We start from the raw sequence: 20,197 nt of genomic DNA, 5'->3' as shown, positions 1-20,197 counted from the left end.
TACAGTTAGTTTTAACGGAAAACGAGGTTCTCATTTTATTTTTCTGTTTTCTCTACAGTGCGTGTGATGAATTCAAAACATCTGTCAACCGTGACAAGCAGCTCATTGGCATTCAACGATTGTATTTGTGTGATAGGTATTTTTGATGGTTAAAAACCTTTCACTTAGGTAACCAGGATTCGGTCGTTTCCACGCTAGGCTGACCAAAGACACACACAAGCTTCGTTCATGTTCCCAAAACGATTCTCTGCCAAGTCCCTGGTTTTCACCCGAGACAGCATTAAATCCATCTTTATTTCTTGTCACCCCTTAACCAATTACAATCAGTATAAGAGACTCCAAGGCCTTGCCTTCCAACAAACAACCAATCACATGAAAGTTTTACACATCATAATCAATTAATTACTCGTCAAGCTGTCTAGAAAAAACACTTCTATATATTGTCAACACTAACTAATATTGATGGGGTAATAGTCTCGCACTAACATTCCACAAAGATACCACCTTAGTTAAAATCGCAAACAAAATTGGTTTAGAATTACAGCTACTGTATTGTATCTTAAAAACTGCAGAGTCATAAGATGTTTTTGGTTGATTTCGACCAGCTCGCCATCTGGTCTTGTCATTAACCTTTATCAGTATATGTCATGGCAACCACTGTCAAACTGACTGAAATATAAATCATGATATTTGCTTTCTTAATTGTAAATAGACTATAATTTCTTTCAAAGCTCAATTCTAAGTTGTAAAAATAAAACCCGATTTTAGACAACTTTATCAGTTTTATGTAATTTAAATAATGTTTGAATAACCATAGACTATGTAATAGTGTGTATGTTCCCAATGCATATTTTTGTCCCCAGGGGTTGCAGTCACGGTACGGCGAACCATCAAATATCAAATATGCTTCATTGACTGTGTTGTCAGCAACCCAATTGGGACAAAGATCGCCATGGAATGTGTACCACGTATACTTTTTGATATAAAACACTTTTTGTTTTGGCCATTTTTGTCGCGTTCAAGTTTGGTTTCGAGGTTTGTAATATGCGCAATGTTATGTGTTGAAAACAAATTCAGATAAAAAAATACTCCATGTATAATGTGACAAAGATGTAAAAACTAGTCACTGGAACGTTGAGTTGGACCTGACCAAGATGCTTTGCAGTGGTGGCAACGTTGATGCATCTCGTAAATTTCCGAATGGGTAGATTAAAGGCAATGCCTCTCATGTTGCAAAAACTGAAAACACACTTTTATAGATTGCGGTCACAATACTAAGAAGAACATTGCATGACTGAAATATTAAAAATTAATGACAATTTATGTGAATTATAATCGTCATATCTAACTTATAAATCATTGTATGGCTGCAGCCCCCGCCCAGGCATTAAACGTCATGTTGCTATATTGTGAGATACCATTAAACATTCAGTCGACTTATAACGTTATTCTTATCACACGAATATATGAATTTGTTTGATTATGTTCATCGTAACCTTCAACCGTAAATTGGCGAGTCCCATACCGAGACAGTAGAATCGGCCATTGCATTATTATAATAGTAGTCTTAACTAACTTCAGTACTATCTTTCGTGTTATAATAAACGATTTATTTGTAGCGGCAGATGAATGCTTAAATCTTGCAAAACAAGATAGGTAAATGATATTATTATGGGGGGATTGGTAGTTGTGTTGTAACTACTGTAACTATGGTGAAAAAACAATAAACGGTCTGTCAAATTGGATTGACCAAAACAATTCGAGAATTTGCCATATTATTATCACTCTAGTACTCGTAGTCGAAAAATGTACACGATGTAAGAGAGTGGATGGGAAAAAAGTATTGAACATGTTCCGGGACTCCTGTTTGACCGACACAAAAATCTCGAACGTGCTGTTAAAATTGGGAGGAGTAACTTAACTACACTTCACATGGTTTCCCTGGGATCACAGTTCACTTGAGAACAATGTCGGTGATTAAGAGACAATAGCTGTGTCCACTCTGTTGTGGTTACTGCTTACCGTTGCCCAGTAAATAAACACTGAAGTAAAAATTATCGATCAAACGCTACGTGCTTTACCAAATACAATTTAATTTATAATATTCATAATAAAAATGTTGCCATATTTACTGTACGTATTATTTGTGCTATTTTTCCTGTTAACATGACAGTGTAAAATGACATTGTGAAGTGTACTTGTGTGTATATATATATAAAATGGATACATCAAGTGTGTTGCCGTGTACGTGTCATGTCTGTAATACCGAGTATAATCGACAAACACCTTCACAACTAGCGCCAATTGTTATACACTTGCACAAACAGGACAGAAACAACCAATGGAGTCAATCATGAATATCACGTGGTTTACTCAGACAATCTACGCGCATGCGTCGATAGTCGTTGTTATGACAGCAGAAAGGCGACCGAACTCATTACATGCCAAGTTGTAGCGTTTCATTACTGTCGGCAGCACTCGTCCAAGGAACATTCTGTTTATTTTTTGCTTAGAATTTGTCAGTAATTGTGAAATATGGGTTGCGGTGGATCCAAAGCAGATACTGCGTCCGGTAAGTGTTCTCTCGTGATCATAATGTTATGATTTTCACAACTTTTTTCAAAACCAAATAATCAGCTGCCTGTTCGCGCTTCGCCATTTTATCGGTTGGTACCATACCTACGTGATCACAATGTGGACTTGATTTTATGTCATATCATTGATGTAACGAAGTCGTACCATTTCGATTCACACATTTTCAAGCGATTAAACGTCTTATTATGCAACCAACATGTGAATAATACAATGTCTTTATTCTCTTTTGAATTGCAGAGCTTGCAAAGTAAGTATACAACGACAGTTTGTGATACTGTAATATTTACAAGTTTAGTGTCTGGACCAATCTTCGAGCCACGATGATCCAGAGTCCGGTCATATTTAAGGTTTTAATATTTTGTCATCATTGAGTAATGATCGATATATGTAGAATTGAATCTTCATGTGTACATGTACAAGGAAGAAATGATAACAATCGTTTATAAAGCTTTTGGCAGGTTCAAAATGCGGTCCAGTAAAGCAGTTGCTTCCGCGGATACAGTAACATCATGGTGTTTTGGGGTAACCTTGACTTCCCCCACGATTCCATTTACGATGAAATACTATCACTTTCGTGGATTTTGTTTAATATTTTACCAGTCATGTGTACTGTATAATGCCCCCTTCCCCCAAGAGTTAAAACAAATGTTTGTTGTGCCTGAATTCTGTCTACATCGAGTCATAGTCCCTCAATGAGGCTTTTATCTGCAGGTATTTTACCTGCAGATAAAAGCTTTGTCATTGGGGAGGATGTAACAACTCATGTCTGTTGTGAGATCCTAACCAGTATTGACAATGACTGTTGAACTTGTAGTGACTTGTACTATTGTCATTTGTTGTATTGTAGTAATGAACTACAATACAACTAGTACAGTAGTGTCCATGAATTGTGTTCATTTAAAGTGCCTGTGAAATGGCTGCTATTTTCACGCCTAAAATTATCAATTGATAAATAAATATTATTAATTTTAAGTTTCTAAGCATGAATTATTTTTTTTAAGTGAAAAAATGTGTTTTAAACTCAGTCTACGGCAACTTTATTTTTGTGTATTTTAAAACGAGGCTCCTCATTAGCTTCTCATTTGCATACAGAAATTCCCCTTGTGACGTCAGAAGGGGAAGTCGCATGGCAGCTTGCATTGCCGATACGTGTAAATAAGGCAAATTTCTTGTGCAGTTTTCTCGTCTTTGACTATATTGTCACTTATGTACTTGTTCGTCGAGGAAGAATGGACCATAATGAACACATAGTATAAATTTTTGTTGCATGGGGTTGAGTTAGATGGGAAATATGTCCGTTCTGGTGTAGCTGGTCACCATGATCGTCACCGACACCGGCGCACGTTTGTACACTGTTGCTGGACAAAATAGAATTTGACGTCGGAATTATATCGTTATTTAGCAGGTTACTAGGCATGTCACTACACTGTTTTATTTCATCGATCGTCCGAGTAAAACTTTCAAAATTAAAATAAAAGAGAACATATTTTGACATTCTAAACATTAGACTATAGTGATCACTATAAAATAATTAAAAAAAACGACAAATCACAGTTACTAAATAAATGACAGTCGCGTGGAAATAAATTGACATTTTGTTGAAATAGGTGAACGCGTCGGATCACGACGAGGGCAAGTGTGTTGAAAGCGGCGCTTAATTGGATAACAAAAATAATCGAGATCGACACACATACAGATAAATTCAGAGTGGATTTGAGTTAGCTTGATCCATGGCGTGATTGTCATAATTATAACATCGTATTAAAACTTTATTTGGTGGAAACACATTGACCAAGCCCGGATTCTTATTTCATAAATTATTACGCAGATCAAGCTGCAAGCATGGAGGTAAAAAAGAACAGAGGTGTGAATTCGACATTCAACACCAATCATCAAACAATTCAGAAACTTTTAGCCTTCGAAAATGAAAACAGTTAGTGTGTAAGGGCTATGTAATTTCCTGTTTGTCCGACGCTTTGTTTTCGTGTCACTGTCAAAATTATTGCTACCTTTTACTTAACAGGGACTAAATGGTCTCTATAAAACGATAATCAGAATCGCAAAAAAAGTCAACTGATTTGAAACACTTGCCGGACGTCTCTCTCTCTTCTGAAATTTGTCTCGGTGATCATGGGCTGGTCCGGAATCTATTTCTTTCAAAAGTGTTGCGCCAGGTTTACGTTGTCGGCGTTTCTCTTTAAACCTAGACGTTTTTTTTATGAACGAGGACAGTTGAATCACAGTCACTCTACTAGTACAGTGACTGTGGTTGAATGAATCTAAGGTTAAGTGATGTCGCACCTTTGGATCGATTAGAAACGTGTGAATACATACACTATGGCTATACGTTTCACTGCAACTGCCCACAACACAACATCTAAAACCTCTCTCTCTCAAAAAAAATAAAATAGACAAAAAAGAAAAGACTCCGACCGAAAAATGTATATCGTTTAAAAGTACACTGAACGACCAGTGTTATTACGGCTCAGGGGTATGACTTCCTCTCACATTTTGTCATTTGGTGGTGCACTTTCGGCGAGAGTTGGAAATCCGGAAACAGTCGACCGTTTCACGATAGGTGGGCGTGGCTACAACACGAGAAATATCCCAAATTTACTTGGATACGAGTAATCATTTTCAGCAAAAAAATCAATAACTACCTTTTTCAGTGGGACACAGATCTAAAATGGGAAACGTGAGGGTGGGTATTGCACAGGCACTTTAACATACTGATTAACTGATAAAAGAATTGAAATAACATTCATGATCTCCAAACAACATTCAATGTTACCAGTATTTGTAATGTTATTTGTACATGTATGGTATGGTTTAGTGTACAGTAATGTACAACTTTGTAGAGGGGGTACAATTAAACACATTGGAGGTCATGACATTTTTACAGCTTGTCGCTTTGGGTTGTTATTGTATTTAATTCCCTGTAACTTTATTTATATGCATAAGATATGTGTTTATAAATATGTATGACTTATTGCATTGAATTTTATGAAGGCATAATTGCTTTTTCATAGACCTATAGTCTATTGTTTTTTATATAAAATATTTCTAAATGTTTTATAAATTTCAAATTAAATGAGAGTTATCAATAGCCAATGAAAATATGTTTTTTGATTCAAATAAAGATATTTTTATAAATATTTTATTTCTAGGTAAACAGTCGTGCCTTCATGAAATTAACATTATATAAACTGTACTAGGTGGATAAAGTTATTGTAAAAACCGTAGTGTACTTATTGGTTGAACTGAAATTTATTTTCACTGAACATTTTGTGTTGTGTAAAGCCAAGAAAAAAAAGAGAGACAATGTTTCTGGTAACATTGCCTGCCCAAATTTAGGCTAATTAAATTGTTCTACTTATATTATTTCTTTTCTTGCAAATTAACCATGCTAATCCACCCATATAAAAAAACAGGATTTTGCCCATTTGCACTTCCTTTAATATAGTGGATTCTTTTTTTCTGTGTTTGCTTAGAAATTGCAATTGGGGAAAAAATAAATGATGTGCAGTTGGTCCTCAAAATAGGAAATCCTGCTAAATTTTGCCCAACCTGGAACATTCAATAGCTTCTATGTTATTTCAAGATTACATTGAATATACATTTTTTGTTATTTTATGTTTACTGAAAAAACTTTTTAAACAAATTCTGAAAATAATATAACCTCTAAATCTGATTAAGGATTATAACAATTTGGTAGAAAACTGGTCACTCAGAATTACTCCAGCCATTTATTTTGAAAGACAAAGATAATGGTAAAAATCATAAATATTTCTTCTGAGAACATATACTATATATGCATTCCAAAAATCAGTGATATCTGTGCTGTTGTCTTAACTTAATTCTGTTAAAATTCTTCTAACATTTTAACTACTTTTACAATGTATCCTCACTGCTGTAATTACCATACTTCTGGTAGCTCACACTCGTCAACTACATGCTGTATATCTGAATGGATATCTGTATACATGCAAGAAAGTGGCAAATCTATGGAAAATGTGAGATTGCATACCACCTACTTGTATACTTACCACCTTGTATAAAAATTCTTGTATATTTTTGCATTTGGCTCTGTGAATGTTTAACAAACGTACAAAGAATAAAACTATTGGTCTTGTTTCTGGTAATCTTTTGACTCGTACCTTCAGTACTAACCACTGTTTTTCCATCTGCTTCCCCTAATTTCTTTCAGAACTTCAGAGCTTGCTGGGTATGTGCAATTTTAATATCACAATTATTTAAATTTAATCAATTATTTTTTCTAAGATTTTTTTTTATTCTTACAATAAGAGAATCAATATATTTGTCTGTGGCATATTATTGTTTATACAATATAGTATCATACATATATCTGCTTGCCAGCCAGTATAACATGGAAATGATTCATGGATGTGATAATGATATGAGTGCATGGCTGCCAATGCAGGCTGAATAGTGTAGCTCTAGCTTATACCTACCGATGTCAGGCTTGCCTCCACATTTAATTAAAAATTCAGTTTGAATTTTTCAAAGTTTGTAGGTTTTGTAATAATGTAAAAATCATAATCCTACAATTTCATATTGATTTCCTCTTAAGAATTAGGTAAACTATCGGTAGTTTCTATTTAAATTTTAAATCTGTATTGTCTCATATATTTAATTTAAGTCTTTGACATGCATGTATGAAGTAGTCACTATTGTATTACAAATGCCTCTGTTATGGTATTCACAAGATAATATCTAGGTCAAAAGCTTCATGCCTCTGGCCAAAATTACTAAGCATATTTTCTGAAGATTCTTATATGAATTTTCAGTATTTCGTGGGTGTCGTTATGTCTCGAAATCTGAAGATGGCCTTATCACCAAATAAAAAATTCTGTGTGAAGTATTTTCTGTTAAGATGATGCACAATCAACGATCAACGGTTTTCTGTACAAATAATAGTATTAATCTTCCTTGCTTTTCAATGTTGCCACTATGTCAAAACTAATCAAACACCCACACACACACAGAAGCTTTCTGAGTTGGTAGACTCATTGAGTGAGCACCAAACGCAGAATTTTAAACAGCAATGCATGCTGGGATTTTACATGAATAGGTAGTACTTTAAATCTTACTGGGGGTAATGGCAAAATCAATCATTCGATGTTGCATATACAATCTATCTTGTGAACACCATAACCTTTGATTTGGGTTTATGACCAAAGTTTCTTAGTACCTGTATGTCAAAAACTCGTATACATGTGGGAGAGAATACATTTTTAACAAGATTGATTTTGAAAAATTAACTGAAACTGGCTGGTTGTTGTATAAGGTACTGCATGTCAATTACCGTATTTGTTCTATCAGAAGCGCATACAAACCAAAAATTGCATTTGTTGTTTTTGAATCATTAAACTATTACTTATTTTGACCATAGAAATACCACTGTAATATACATAAGATCATGTGCTACTAATAGAGGAAATACAGTAACAGTATAACTGTACAAGGTTCTCTCCCAAAAGACATCACATAATCCAGAAAGGCATTCCTACTTTTATTGGTAGAATTTCATTTCTGTTTAGTACAATGAATAACAGATAAATATTTTTTGTGCGTATGTTGGGTTGTATATTAATATTCATTTTACTTTACTTCTGGTGGAAAACCTTGTATACTAGTTGTAATGCATGTATGTATGTATTAAGCAATTTTGTATAATATACACAAAATATTGAAGAAAAGAAAAGGAGTCAGTGATCTTTTCACACATTTTCCTTTTTTATCATGCATGATGTATGTATGTACGTCATAATAAATCCTAAATCACTGAACTGACAAAGCAATTAAAAATTATATACACAATGACATGTATTAGAAGTAGTGGGGTTTATTTGAAAATGTGCCTTTTTTTATGAACAGCTGTCTTTGTAATCTGATATTAACTTGCGCTGAATAAGCCTCATGCATGACCTCCCAAAAAGGTCACATCCTGGTACTTCCTAGAGCAGCAATAATTTCCTATATTATACATAAATGTTGGTTATTTTTGTGAGTGAAAATTTCCGGATGTAGCACTTTTTTGGGATCATGCATCATCCCTGTTGTATGTTTATTGCCAAGATTTTGCCCATGAATCAAGTTTTAATAAAACCTTCTTGTAAGAGATAAATCAATAATTTTAATTAATTTGACACTGCTATCTGCTACACATGATTTCGAAGGTTTCAGAGATGGTTATTATTTGTATTGAATCATGACAATACTGGTTTAAAAATCTAATTTTTTAATAGAAAAACTAAGCTATCTATTTACTAGAATTTATCAACTAATATGTGCAATGCATATTTTTGAATGTTCAGTGTTTGAACTTCATTGAGGTAACAAATGCAATTACTTCTATGCTCTAAGAGTTTGCCATATTGCCATTCGAAAAATTATGATTTTCCCTATAGTATTTGTATACATCATGGCACTTTTATCAATTTTTACTTTGTAAATGGACACCTTCTCAACTCTGAAGTTCAAGCCCTAAATGTGTATTCTATGATTCGTGAACTTTGATATAATTTGAATAATATGAGATATGTTTCAGTTGTAACTTATTACGAAAATCATATTTTGATACGTTTTCATCAACACTTAAAAAGGTACCATTGATAAAAAAAAAATGTATTCCGATCATGTAGAAAGTTTTACATTTTTAATTTCGTCTTTAAAATAAAATTTACAATAAACTTTGCTAAGTAAACAAATATATAGATTAACATGTCAAAGAATAAATATATGAAATATCGTGATAACATTCAAGAATTTTACTGTAAATCACAAATTATAACAAATTAGCTTATTTATGCTGTAGGTGTGTACTAATACATATCTGCTTTTTATATCATTTTGCTGTTAACTTTGGTATTTATTTTCATTGTAGCTATAATGTTCTGTTTTATACAGGGCATAATCAGTATTATTTTTTCTTACCAGATAATCCATGCAATTTCAGTTCTCTGACTTCTTAACATTATTTTTCTTCTAATTTTTATATATTTCTTCTATCTATGAAACTCAATAACTTCTCTGGCTTGTTCTTGTCAGCTATCCTATTTTATTTGTTAACCATTGCTTATTGCAGAGAGAAAACCACTACACCACAAATGACTAATAAAGCAGTTTCTGGTAGTGTGAAGCCAGAGCCTATACCCAAATCCAAGGCTGAACCTAGTCCTAAACCCGAATCCCAACCAAAACCACCCCCTAAACCAGAACCTGTGCCTAAACCTAAATCTGAACCAGAATCCAAAATTGTACCAAAATCTAAGCATGACCCCCCAGCTAAAACTGACAAACCACTTCAGCCTGCTGTCACTCAATCTGGTGTTGGGTAGGTGCTTCCTTTTAAGTTCTCAGTCTTCTTGCATCTTGTTCTATCATTTAACTGTTTTGTATTTTAAACCTAAATACCCTACTTTCCTCCAAAAAATGCATAAAACTAATTATTTTTAAATATTTTGGATTGGTTCTGTTATATATAAAGTTCTTGTTTTCTGTTACTTTTGCTCTATGCTTAGAATAGTTTGCTAGTATGCACTTTCCAAACTTAGTTTCGCACATAAAATTTAATAAGCCGCCCCACAGGCAATTTTTTTCTACTAATGTCACGGTCCCAATAGTAAGAGCAGTCAAATTTGTCTGCATTCCCTAATGATATGTGATTTTCCTTGATCAGAATTTTATTTCAATATGTTTGTTTTATTGGCACTTTTTTGTGAGTTCAGTTTATTATGCATGTTACTTAAGAGAATGCTAGTCATTTCTAGAATATTTTATAACTCATTTGTTAATATACCAAGTGTAAGCATTTTACAGGTTAAATACAACATTATGTTGAACTGTATTGATACCAAAAAAATTGTCAACAAGTGCATTCTTCATAGCATAGCATAACTGACTGTCTAGGTACTTCTAACAAAATATTTACAATTCAAATCCTAACCAGTTCTCCATTTCACATGAATGAACCTCCAGGTTAGTACATGTAGTAAGAATGCATTGTTTTTATTCTTTTGGTGTCAGTAATATTAATAACAGTGTTTCCTCTATACTTCTATTTCTGCTTGTAACACTATTGAAGTCTCAAAAACCATACAGTCAGACAGACATCATTTCTTGGTACAAGACCAAGACAAAATGGTATACATAGGCATTGTACGTTGTACTTTAATTTGTTTCTCATTTTGTTGGCATTTGACTTGCAGCCATTTTTGTAAAAAAAAGCATCAACATGTCGTCAACTGTTCCACTGTAATGCCCAAGCCAATTTAAAATTTAGTATAAACATTGTGGTGGGTTACTGATGCACTTCATTTTGTATTTCTCATTTACACTCTCGCCAAGACAAAGAAATTTGTTTCTTTATGCTCTTCTATTGTTTGTATGTTTTAATAAAATTTAATCGACCAGAAAACTTGATCACAAAATTTCAACATGTTATAAACCATTTCAAATTTGGTATTGGTATCACTCATGATGAGTTACTGATGCTCATCATTTTGTTTTGTGATTTTATTTAAATTGTATGACTGGCCGCTCTCTGTTCTTACCTTTCTCCCCCAAGACAGATATGTTCAAATTTGTTAGGGTTAGTGTTTGCATTTTCTTTAAAACTGTTTTGGGGTTTTGACGAAATTAGTATTTGCATCCAAAAAACGTATGTCAGCTGTTACTCAGACATGTTTTTTTGTTTCACTGACAATAATGACTTGATCTTCTCAAAGTTTATGTTTGAAAGACTAAAATATTTAAACTAAAAACAAGACATTCTATGGGTTGACAAGAATTGTGTATACCGTAGAAATGCAGTCAAGCCAAATGGCTAATTAGGTGGATTCCCCTTTAGCCATTTGGTTTATATGTAGAGGAAGCACTGTTATTGATTTAACACTGAAAATTTGTATGAATGTTAATCTTTAGTCCTAACCAAAATACATTGTATTGCCACAGGGATGTTAAACCAGCTTCTAATAATGCTAGTAAAACAGGTGATAGTGATGTCACACAGGGGTAGGTATTGCTAACTGCTATATGTAAATTTGCATGCTACTGTAAATCTCAGTATCTTTTGTACATGCAGCATGATATATACATGTATATATAGTGTAAGCAGTTTCTAATCAACAATATTATGTATATTTTAATATAATTACATATTTGTATTGTTCATGTGGCAGGCACTATTGTATTGTAATTTTGTTGTTGGCAGTACGCAAATTTTTTTTGTGTTGTGAATGTTTTGTTCCCCCCTATTGCTGCGTTTAAACGACAGTATTTTATCGGAGCCCTATGTCTCGAGCCAGCAAAAATGGCTGTGTATACACGTTCAACTTGAGTCAAGTTCGACTCCCTCTGGGTTGAGCTCTAATATGTTTGGACCCTGACACGGCTCCAACCATGTAAAAGCATCAGGCCAACGATTGAACTCCAGTGGATCTTAGCTCTCGTTTGGCCCGACCATGTAAACTCATTGGAGATAATCTCCTGTTAATCGGTCGGAAGAGTAGTAGTTTGGCTCTGATAGAATACTGTTGTGTAAATGTAACAGGTATTCCTTTTATTGCCCATACTTTTAATCATATGTGATACATGTATGTGTATTTCTTTTGTTTAGTAAATGTCAACAATACACGTTACTTAAAGTTTTTTCAGTAAAATCTGAAAATGTAATTTTGTGATATTTTTTTGTTCCTCAAATAGCTGAATAGTTTGTTTTGAGGAGTACTTTTTGTTATCAAGTTCTGATAATCACTGTTAAATTGACAGATACTGGTAAACTAATAGGGTTAACATAATTATTAACAACCAGAGATTGTATGCATGTTTATGTCATGTATATATATCACTCTGACATTGTGGCTGGTTCTTGGTGCATGTTTCCATAATGCACTACTACATGCATGTACTGTATAATTATCATAGCATTTGGTACAATTAGTTGTAGTCAATATTATTGTCAATGATGTCACAAACAAACACTGTTAGCAAATACACCAAATACAGTTCATGTTAGTTGGGACCCACTCGATCATGCTCATTGTTCCCTCATTTGTGATTTTGTTATTTTACGATGTGTCTGATGCACGGCAAAGGATGATTCGAAGAACAGTTGTATTTTCATGTTGATTTAGCACTGTAAGAAGAAACCAGTTGCAACAGCAAATAAATTTATGTCGCTGACAATGTTCTGCATTCATTTCATTCATTACTTCATCATCTGACCATATCTTTCTTGACAAGCTAGCTGCCGTTCCCTCCATCGCCATGTCATATCATATGAATCAGTATATGTTCTCTCAAATTGAGGGTGTATTTTTGAGCGTTCAGACAGCAAATTTTTGCATGTCACAAGTTTTGACCATAGAAATGTTATGTTTATGTGTGCTATTATTGGAGCAGTTTCACAATATTGAATAAAATAACATTTTGTCACAAATTTAAACCTATTAAGCTTAGTAACTTTAACTATTTACAAGTAGATGATAGCATGTTAAGCAAATGATTTTAGTATACTGTAAACTGTTTGGATTTTGTGAGAGTCAAATTTTCACAGAATTTGTCTTCACAAATGTTATAAATCCTGATACCTGATAAGAAAAAAACTGTGTTTAGAATACAAATACAATTTTGTTTTGACCATAGACATTCTCTGTTATTTACATAATGATATGTGCTAGTAATAAAGAGCAAATAAGATATATACAATATAAACTTAAATTTTCATTGTGTCACTAAATTTTTATTATTTTTTTGATTGCAGAGCTGGTCCCAACTATCCTGATCTATCAAAGCATAACAACTGGATGTCTAAATGCATGACACCTGCCATCTATGCAAAGTTGAAAGATCTCAAGACAGAATCTGGATTTACTTTAGACAAGTTGATTCAAACTGGTGTGGACAATCCTGGTCATCCATTTATCATGACTGTTGGGTGTGTAGCAGGTGATGAAGAAAGCTACAAGACATTTGCTGATTTACTTGACCCAGTCATCGATGGTCGTTTCAATGGTTATGGGAAAGATGCTAAGCACAAAACTGATCTCAATCCTGATCATTTGTGTGGTGGAGATGATTTGGATCCCAATTATGTTTTGTCTTCAAGAGTGCGTACTGGGCGTAGTATCCGTGGATATGCTTTACCTCCACAATGCTCACGTGCAGAGAGACGAGATGTGGAGAAGATCTGTGTAGATGCACTAGGTAAACTTGATGGTTCACTGAAAGGTAAATACTTTCCTCTCAATAGTATGTCAGATGAAGAACAAGAAAAGCTGATTGAAGAACACTTTTTGTTTGATAAACCAGTATCTCCTTTACTCCTTGCATCAAGAATGGCACGTGATTGGCCTGATGCACGTGGTATCTTTCACAATGACGAAAAGAATTTCCTTGTATGGATCAATGAAGAAGACCACACTCGTGTCATTTCCATGGAAAAGGGTGGTAACATGAAAGCAGTTTTCACTCGCTTCTGTGATGGGCTCAACAAAGTGGAGGCTTCAATCAAGGAGAAGGGATACGAGTTCATGTGGAATCCTCATCTTGGCTATGTGCTTACCTGCCCATCCAACTTGGGTACTGGTCTTCGTGCTGGTGTACATGTCAAGCTGCCCAACCTCTGCAAGCATAAAAAGTTTGATGATATTCTGTTGAAGCTTCGTTTACAAAAACGTGGTACTGGTGGTGTTGATACTGAGTCAACTGATGGTATCTTTGATATGTCTAACCTTGATCGTTTAGGAAAATCTGAAGTCCAACTAGTACAGCTTGTTGTTGATGGTATCAAATTACTTGTTGAAATGGAAAAGAAGTTAGAGAAAGGTGAAGCAATAGATGATCTTGTTCCTGGTGCCAAACGTGATCCTGATCTTGCTGGTTACCCAGATTTATCTAAGCACAACAATCATATGGCTAATTGCCTGACACCTCAGATATACAAGAAGCTGAAAGATCTGAAAACACCTAGTGGATTTACTTTGGAGCAGGTTATTCGTACTGGAGTTGAGAACCCCGGTCATCCATTCATTATGACTGTTGGGTGTGTTGCCGGTGATGAAGAGAGTTATGAGGTGTTTGCTGACCTTTTCGATCCAATTATAGATAGTCGCCACAACGGGTATGGAAAAGATGCCAAACATAAAACCGATCTAAATGCAGAAAACCTCAAGGGTGAGGCCTTTGATGAAGCATACGTGTTGTCTTGTCGTGTACGTACTGGTCGTAGTATAAGAGGATACAGTCTACCACCCCATTGCACTAAAGAAGAGAGAAAGGAAGTAGAGAAGATCACAACCGAAGCTTTGGCCAAGTTAGATGGTGCATACAAAGGCACTTATTATCCATTAGAGGGTATGACTTCTGAAACACAAGACAAACTGATTGAAGACCACTTTTTGTTCGATAAACCAGTCTCACCTTTGCTAACTGCATCAAATATGGATCGTGATTGGCCTGATGCACGTGGTATCTTTCACAATGACGAGAAAAACTTTCTACTTTGGGTCAATGAGGAAGACCACACACGTGTCATTTCCATGCAAAGTAATGGAAACATGAAAGAAGTCTTCACTCGTTTCTGTGAGGGTCTAAACAAAGTAGAAGCAGCCATTAAAGATCAAGGCAAAGAATTCATGTGGAATGAACACTTAGGTTTTGTATTGACCTGTCCTTCTAACCTTGGTACAGGTCTGCGTGCAGGTGTTCATGTCAAATTACCGAAACTTAGCAAACATGAGCAGTTTGACACCATATTGGATGCATTGCGCCTTCAGAAGCGCGGTACTGGTGGTGTAGATACTGCTTCTACTGATGGTACCTTTGACATCTCAAACTCTGATCGTCTTGGTTACTCTGAGGTAGAATTGGTACAGATGGTTGTTGATGGTGTCAATCTATTGGTTGCAATGGAGAAGAAACTTGAGAAAGATGAATCTATTGATGAGCTCCTGCCAGAAGCTGCAAAACCCAAGAAGAAAGTAGAGGTCTTCAGTAGTAACTTCCCAGATCTCTCCAAGCATAATAACTTCATGTCCAAGTGTCTGACTGAGGAAATGTACAACTCCCTGAAAGATAAGAAGACTAGTTCCGGTTTTACATTGGACGACTGCATTCAAACTGGTGTGGACAACCCTGGTCATCCATTCATTATGACTGTGGGCTGTGTTGCAGGTGATGAAGAAAGTTATGATGTGTTTGCTGATTTCTTTGACCCAATCATTGATGCCCGACATGGTGGTTATGGAAAAGATGCTAAACACAAGACTGATCTGAATCCTGACAATCTCAAAGGTGATGGTGTCTTTGATGAAGCATTCGTTTTGTCGACTCGTGTCCGCACTGGTCGTTGCATTAGAGGTTATCCTTTGCCACCCCATAATAACAGGGCAGAGCGCAGAGCTGTTGAAAAGTTGGTTACCACTGCATTAGCAACCCTGGATGGTCCACTCAAGGGAAAATATTATCCTTTGAATAACATGTCTGTCAAAGATCAAGAAAAGCTTATTGAAGATCACTTTTTGTTTGATAAACCAGTATCTCCTCTTCTTCTATCCTCAAATATGGCACGTGATTGGCCTGATGCACGTGGTATCTGGCACAACAATAACAAGAACTTTCTTGTCTGGGTCAATGAAGAAGACCACACTCGTGTCATTTCAATGGAAACTGGTGGAAATATGCGTAGTGTGTTTACTCGATTCTGTGAAGGCCTCCAAAAAGTGGAAACTTCCATAAAGAAATCTGGTAAAGAATTCATGTGGAATGAGCATTTGGGCTACGTGCTGACTTGCCCATCTAACTTGGGTACGGGTCTTCGTGCAGGGGTACATGTTAAACTGGAAAATCTGTGCAAGCATGAGAAGTTCAATGACATGCTGGATAACCTCCGTCTACAGAAACGTGGCACTGGTGGTGTTGATACAGCTTCTACCAATGGTATCTTTGATGTTTCAAATGCAGATCGTCTTGGCTACTCTGAAGTTGAACTAGTACAAATGGTCCTCAACGGGGTCAATCTATTGATAAAGATGGAGAAGAAGCTGATTGCTGGTGAAGCCATTGATGATTTGATTCCAACAGAGAAGATAAAGAATGCAGATGATGTTAAACTAGAAGATGAACCTGCAGCTACAGAGGCACCAGCAACAGAGCAGGCTGCTGAATAAAAGATTTTTTTTCTTTAACTGTTGCTGATCAGTATTGAGTCACCAATTTGAAAGCATGTAACATCTGTATGTTGTGGTCAGTCTAAACATGAATAAATAGAATGTACATATTGTAATTATAATTATGAATGTTTAGTTTTAATTAATTTAAGGACTAACATTGATGCCATTTTCATCAAAAAGATTTATTACACTTAGCATAGATTGTGTGGTGCTATATTTAACTCATTGCCAATTCTTCAGAAGTGTGTATGTTCAGTTGTTTGGTTCATCCTTTTATGTACTTTTAAAACCATAGATTTTGTGGTGCTATATTTCTATTCTTGAAAGTAATTTACACCAGTTAAAGAATAAATGCTTACAGTATCTAATACTTCTAGAATCTAGCCATGACATTATAGCGACTGCCATTTATTTTAAGATTGCAGTTTTTTGCATTTCCTTTTTTCATTCTTTTGAAAAAAATGATAAAAACACCTCACTTTTTGGATTTTGCCAAAGTGTAGTAACTTGTGTAAGTTCTAGAGATTAAATATATTGTATTATGTAAATAATGTACCTACATAGAGTTTAGTATCTTGAGAGTACTATTATTCAGTTTGAAAATCTAAAAGGATAAGGCTTTCCAAGTACTAAAAAGGCGTTGTGCATAGTTGACTTAAATTTTACCAAATAAATTGTACATAATTTGACAGCAAACTTGTTTTGAAAAGATATTTTCTATTCATTGCTTCTTTAAAGCTCTATGATTGTATTGCCATCAAATCATAAACATGTCAAGAAAAAACAGTTCTATGGCATTGGTGTGACAAAACAAAGAAAACACACTAAATTCTTACGATTGTCAAAGTTATTTGAATTTCATCAAGTAAGTTGTAAATCCATTTCCTAACAAGTTTGTTTGCAAATCTTGCATACCCTAATTTTTTGAGGTTTGTAAAAGTAATTTTTGTGGTTTGAAAATTTGTTTTTACATGTACTATGCTTTCTTAAGCCATTTCAACATTAGCCAGCATTATCAACTTTGACTTTTTTTAAATGTTTATAAACATTGTTGAACAGTCTGTCTATAGCAGACTAATTCATAAATTCAGAATAATTTTTGAACCCAACAATTAGAGTGGTGAAAGTGTTGAGGTGGATTACACATGTCATAAGTAGGTAATGACTTTACAATTTGTACTGATTTGGTCATTTGACCTAGGTTACATTTCAAGAAATGTACTTTTTCTACCACATGCAAAATGCATGTTTTGTTCAGGAGAGTTTATACAGGGACGTTATTTACCTCCCTAGTTTATATTTGAACAAATCTGTAATTATGTCTGAATACATTTTTACTACACTCACAACTTGTGTACAGCCAACCAATCATTAGTACGCTGTAAGTCTGTAATATAAAACATCCTAACTGCTTAATGCGACTGTTCAATTATTTTGTACATTATAATAGATAATTGAACTAAAACACACAGTTGCTGTATAGTACATGTTGTATGTGGTGCCTCACATCAAACTCAATGTAGTGATGTGATGAAGGGACTGGATGGGAATGTCAAATGGTGACCCACGATATTTCATTGTTGTCGTACAGTGGTATCTCAATATTATATTTACAATATTTCATTATGTAGGCAGTTCACTAGTTTAAATTTACAGTACCAAATACAGAACCCTTCCACTAGTACTATTAGTTTTGGATTTCAATGCACTGTTGAAATGTTATTAGTTTTAGAAAAAGTTTCAAGATTGACCATTACCTTTATTTATGCTCTGCAAAGCTGTTTGTGCTGTTCTATTAAACTCATTTAATTGAACTAAATGTTCAGTACGACTCACTGTTTACTCTTGTATCAGGAGATTAAATGTTTGTGATTTAGTCGTTTACTTTTTTCATTGCAACATATTTTGAAATTCGTAATGAGCATTTTTATACTAACAAAGTCGGTGACCCATCTTTACATTTTGTCATGTGCAAAAATGAAACTATTGGTCTGTCTTGTAGCTTAAGAAATGTGTTTATTTACACAAAATTTGAATACACACACGACTGTGCTCGTATATATTGTGAAAATTATTTGTATTACCATTTCTCTGTTAATATTTGGGTGTATAAAATTTTTTCCAAAATCAGTATCCTTATGTAATTCACCTCGTTTTACTACGCATTTCATAAAAGCGTGCTACTGTAGCTTTAAGAATTTTCAGATAAAATAATCATTTAATGTTCATATTTTAAGGTCAAATTTCTCTTTATCCCATCTTGTGGAGACGTCTATTTTTATACATTGTACAGTCCTGTTTGTTGCAGGACTGATGAGGAGTTCCACGGAACTGACTGATCCCGTCCACTTTTTTTAGCTTCATGAAGTGTCTTTCTACATACATTTTGAGCTTGATTGTACATAATGTTTGCGAAAACGTTTTTAAATAACCTTTATTCATTCTTTAAAAAAATGTTATTTAAATTTGGAGAAATGAATGCAATAAAATGCTTAGTGTTCTTGAACAATTTATAGCATTCTCCTGTTCCTTCTTTTCAACTCTTGATCATCTGATGCCCAGGCAAAAAATAGTAAAAGTCAAAAATATGCATTTCACAAGATTTTGTCAAAATTTTCGAAAACTCAATCATAAAATGTGTGCACATTGATTTGGGAACAAATTGACCAGTAACATTTTACTGTGTTTTTAAAATATTCCTGACATGCCATATTTGTTCAATTAGAAGAAGTGCATAGCTTAGATATTCCTAGCATGAGGAATTTGTGTAAAGTCATCAATTCCTCTTCCCCTGTATTTGACATGTTTTTTACATGTATGTAAAAGGAGATTTGGGAAGGTAGAAAACTGAGATTTTAAGTTATAATTACCGATATGGTCACAAGTTGGTTCTACATTGAGTACAAAACATTTTTCCAAAATAGACAATTCATAACCAGTTATTTTGTAAATAACATTCACTTAATAATTCCTGACAATTATTTGGCCAAAATATACAAAATGGTGCGGTTACAAAAACCTAGTGTTGCCAGACCAAAAACGACATAGATAGAATCCTGGGGTGACAAGATGATTCATTAAAAAAGGTGTGTATGAACACTGCATATTTCCATACTCTTAGCCAGTCAGATTTGTACAGGATAAATATTGTGCCAACATTTGTGTAAAAACATTACAGTATTTTTTTGTTTTGGATGCTGGTGAATCGTATTAACACAATTTGGAAATTGTCAAACAGTAATACTCAACAATTGTAAAACTTGCAAATGATGTAATACGATGAAATTTTTGCTAAAGATGCTTGACAAATGTTTCAGCCAATACTACAAACATGTTCATTTCTTGCCCTTATTTTCCTCAATAGTGAACAGCATCACTTAATAATACCTAAATACAAAATATTTGAC

At 34.4% G+C, this 20,197-nt stretch overlaps 1 protein-coding gene and 1 pseudogene across 2 annotated transcripts; both read left to right on the top strand.

The window, feature by feature from the left end:
* Positions 1 to 11,612: 11,612 nt before the first annotated feature.
* LOC100368765 (creatine kinase, flagellar-like) lies at positions 11,613 to 15,643 on the top strand. Its single transcript, XM_085497497.1, has 3 exons — positions 11,613 to 11,631; positions 13,382 to 15,615; positions 15,639 to 15,643. The coding sequence occupies exons 2-3, from the start codon at positions 13,425 to 13,427 to the stop codon at positions 15,641 to 15,643; spliced, it is 2,196 nt and encodes a 731-aa protein (XP_085353623.1). The 5' UTR covers positions 11,613 to 11,631; positions 13,382 to 13,424.
* LOC146747978 (creatine kinase M-type pseudogene) lies at positions 15,570 to 19,303 on the top strand (annotated as a pseudogene). The gene has a single exon (XR_014928997.1). The product of XR_014928997.1 is annotated as a creatine kinase M-type pseudogene (transcript).
* Positions 19,304 to 20,197: the final 894 nt, after the last annotated feature.

The sequence above is a fragment of the Saccoglossus kowalevskii genome, chromosome 3 (assembly GCF_978046115.1).
Source record: "Saccoglossus kowalevskii chromosome 3, keSacKowa6.1, whole genome shotgun sequence".
NCBI lineage: Eukaryota > Metazoa > Hemichordata > Enteropneusta > Harrimaniidae > Saccoglossus > Saccoglossus kowalevskii.
This window is presented reverse-complemented; position numbering and strand designations above follow the sequence as displayed.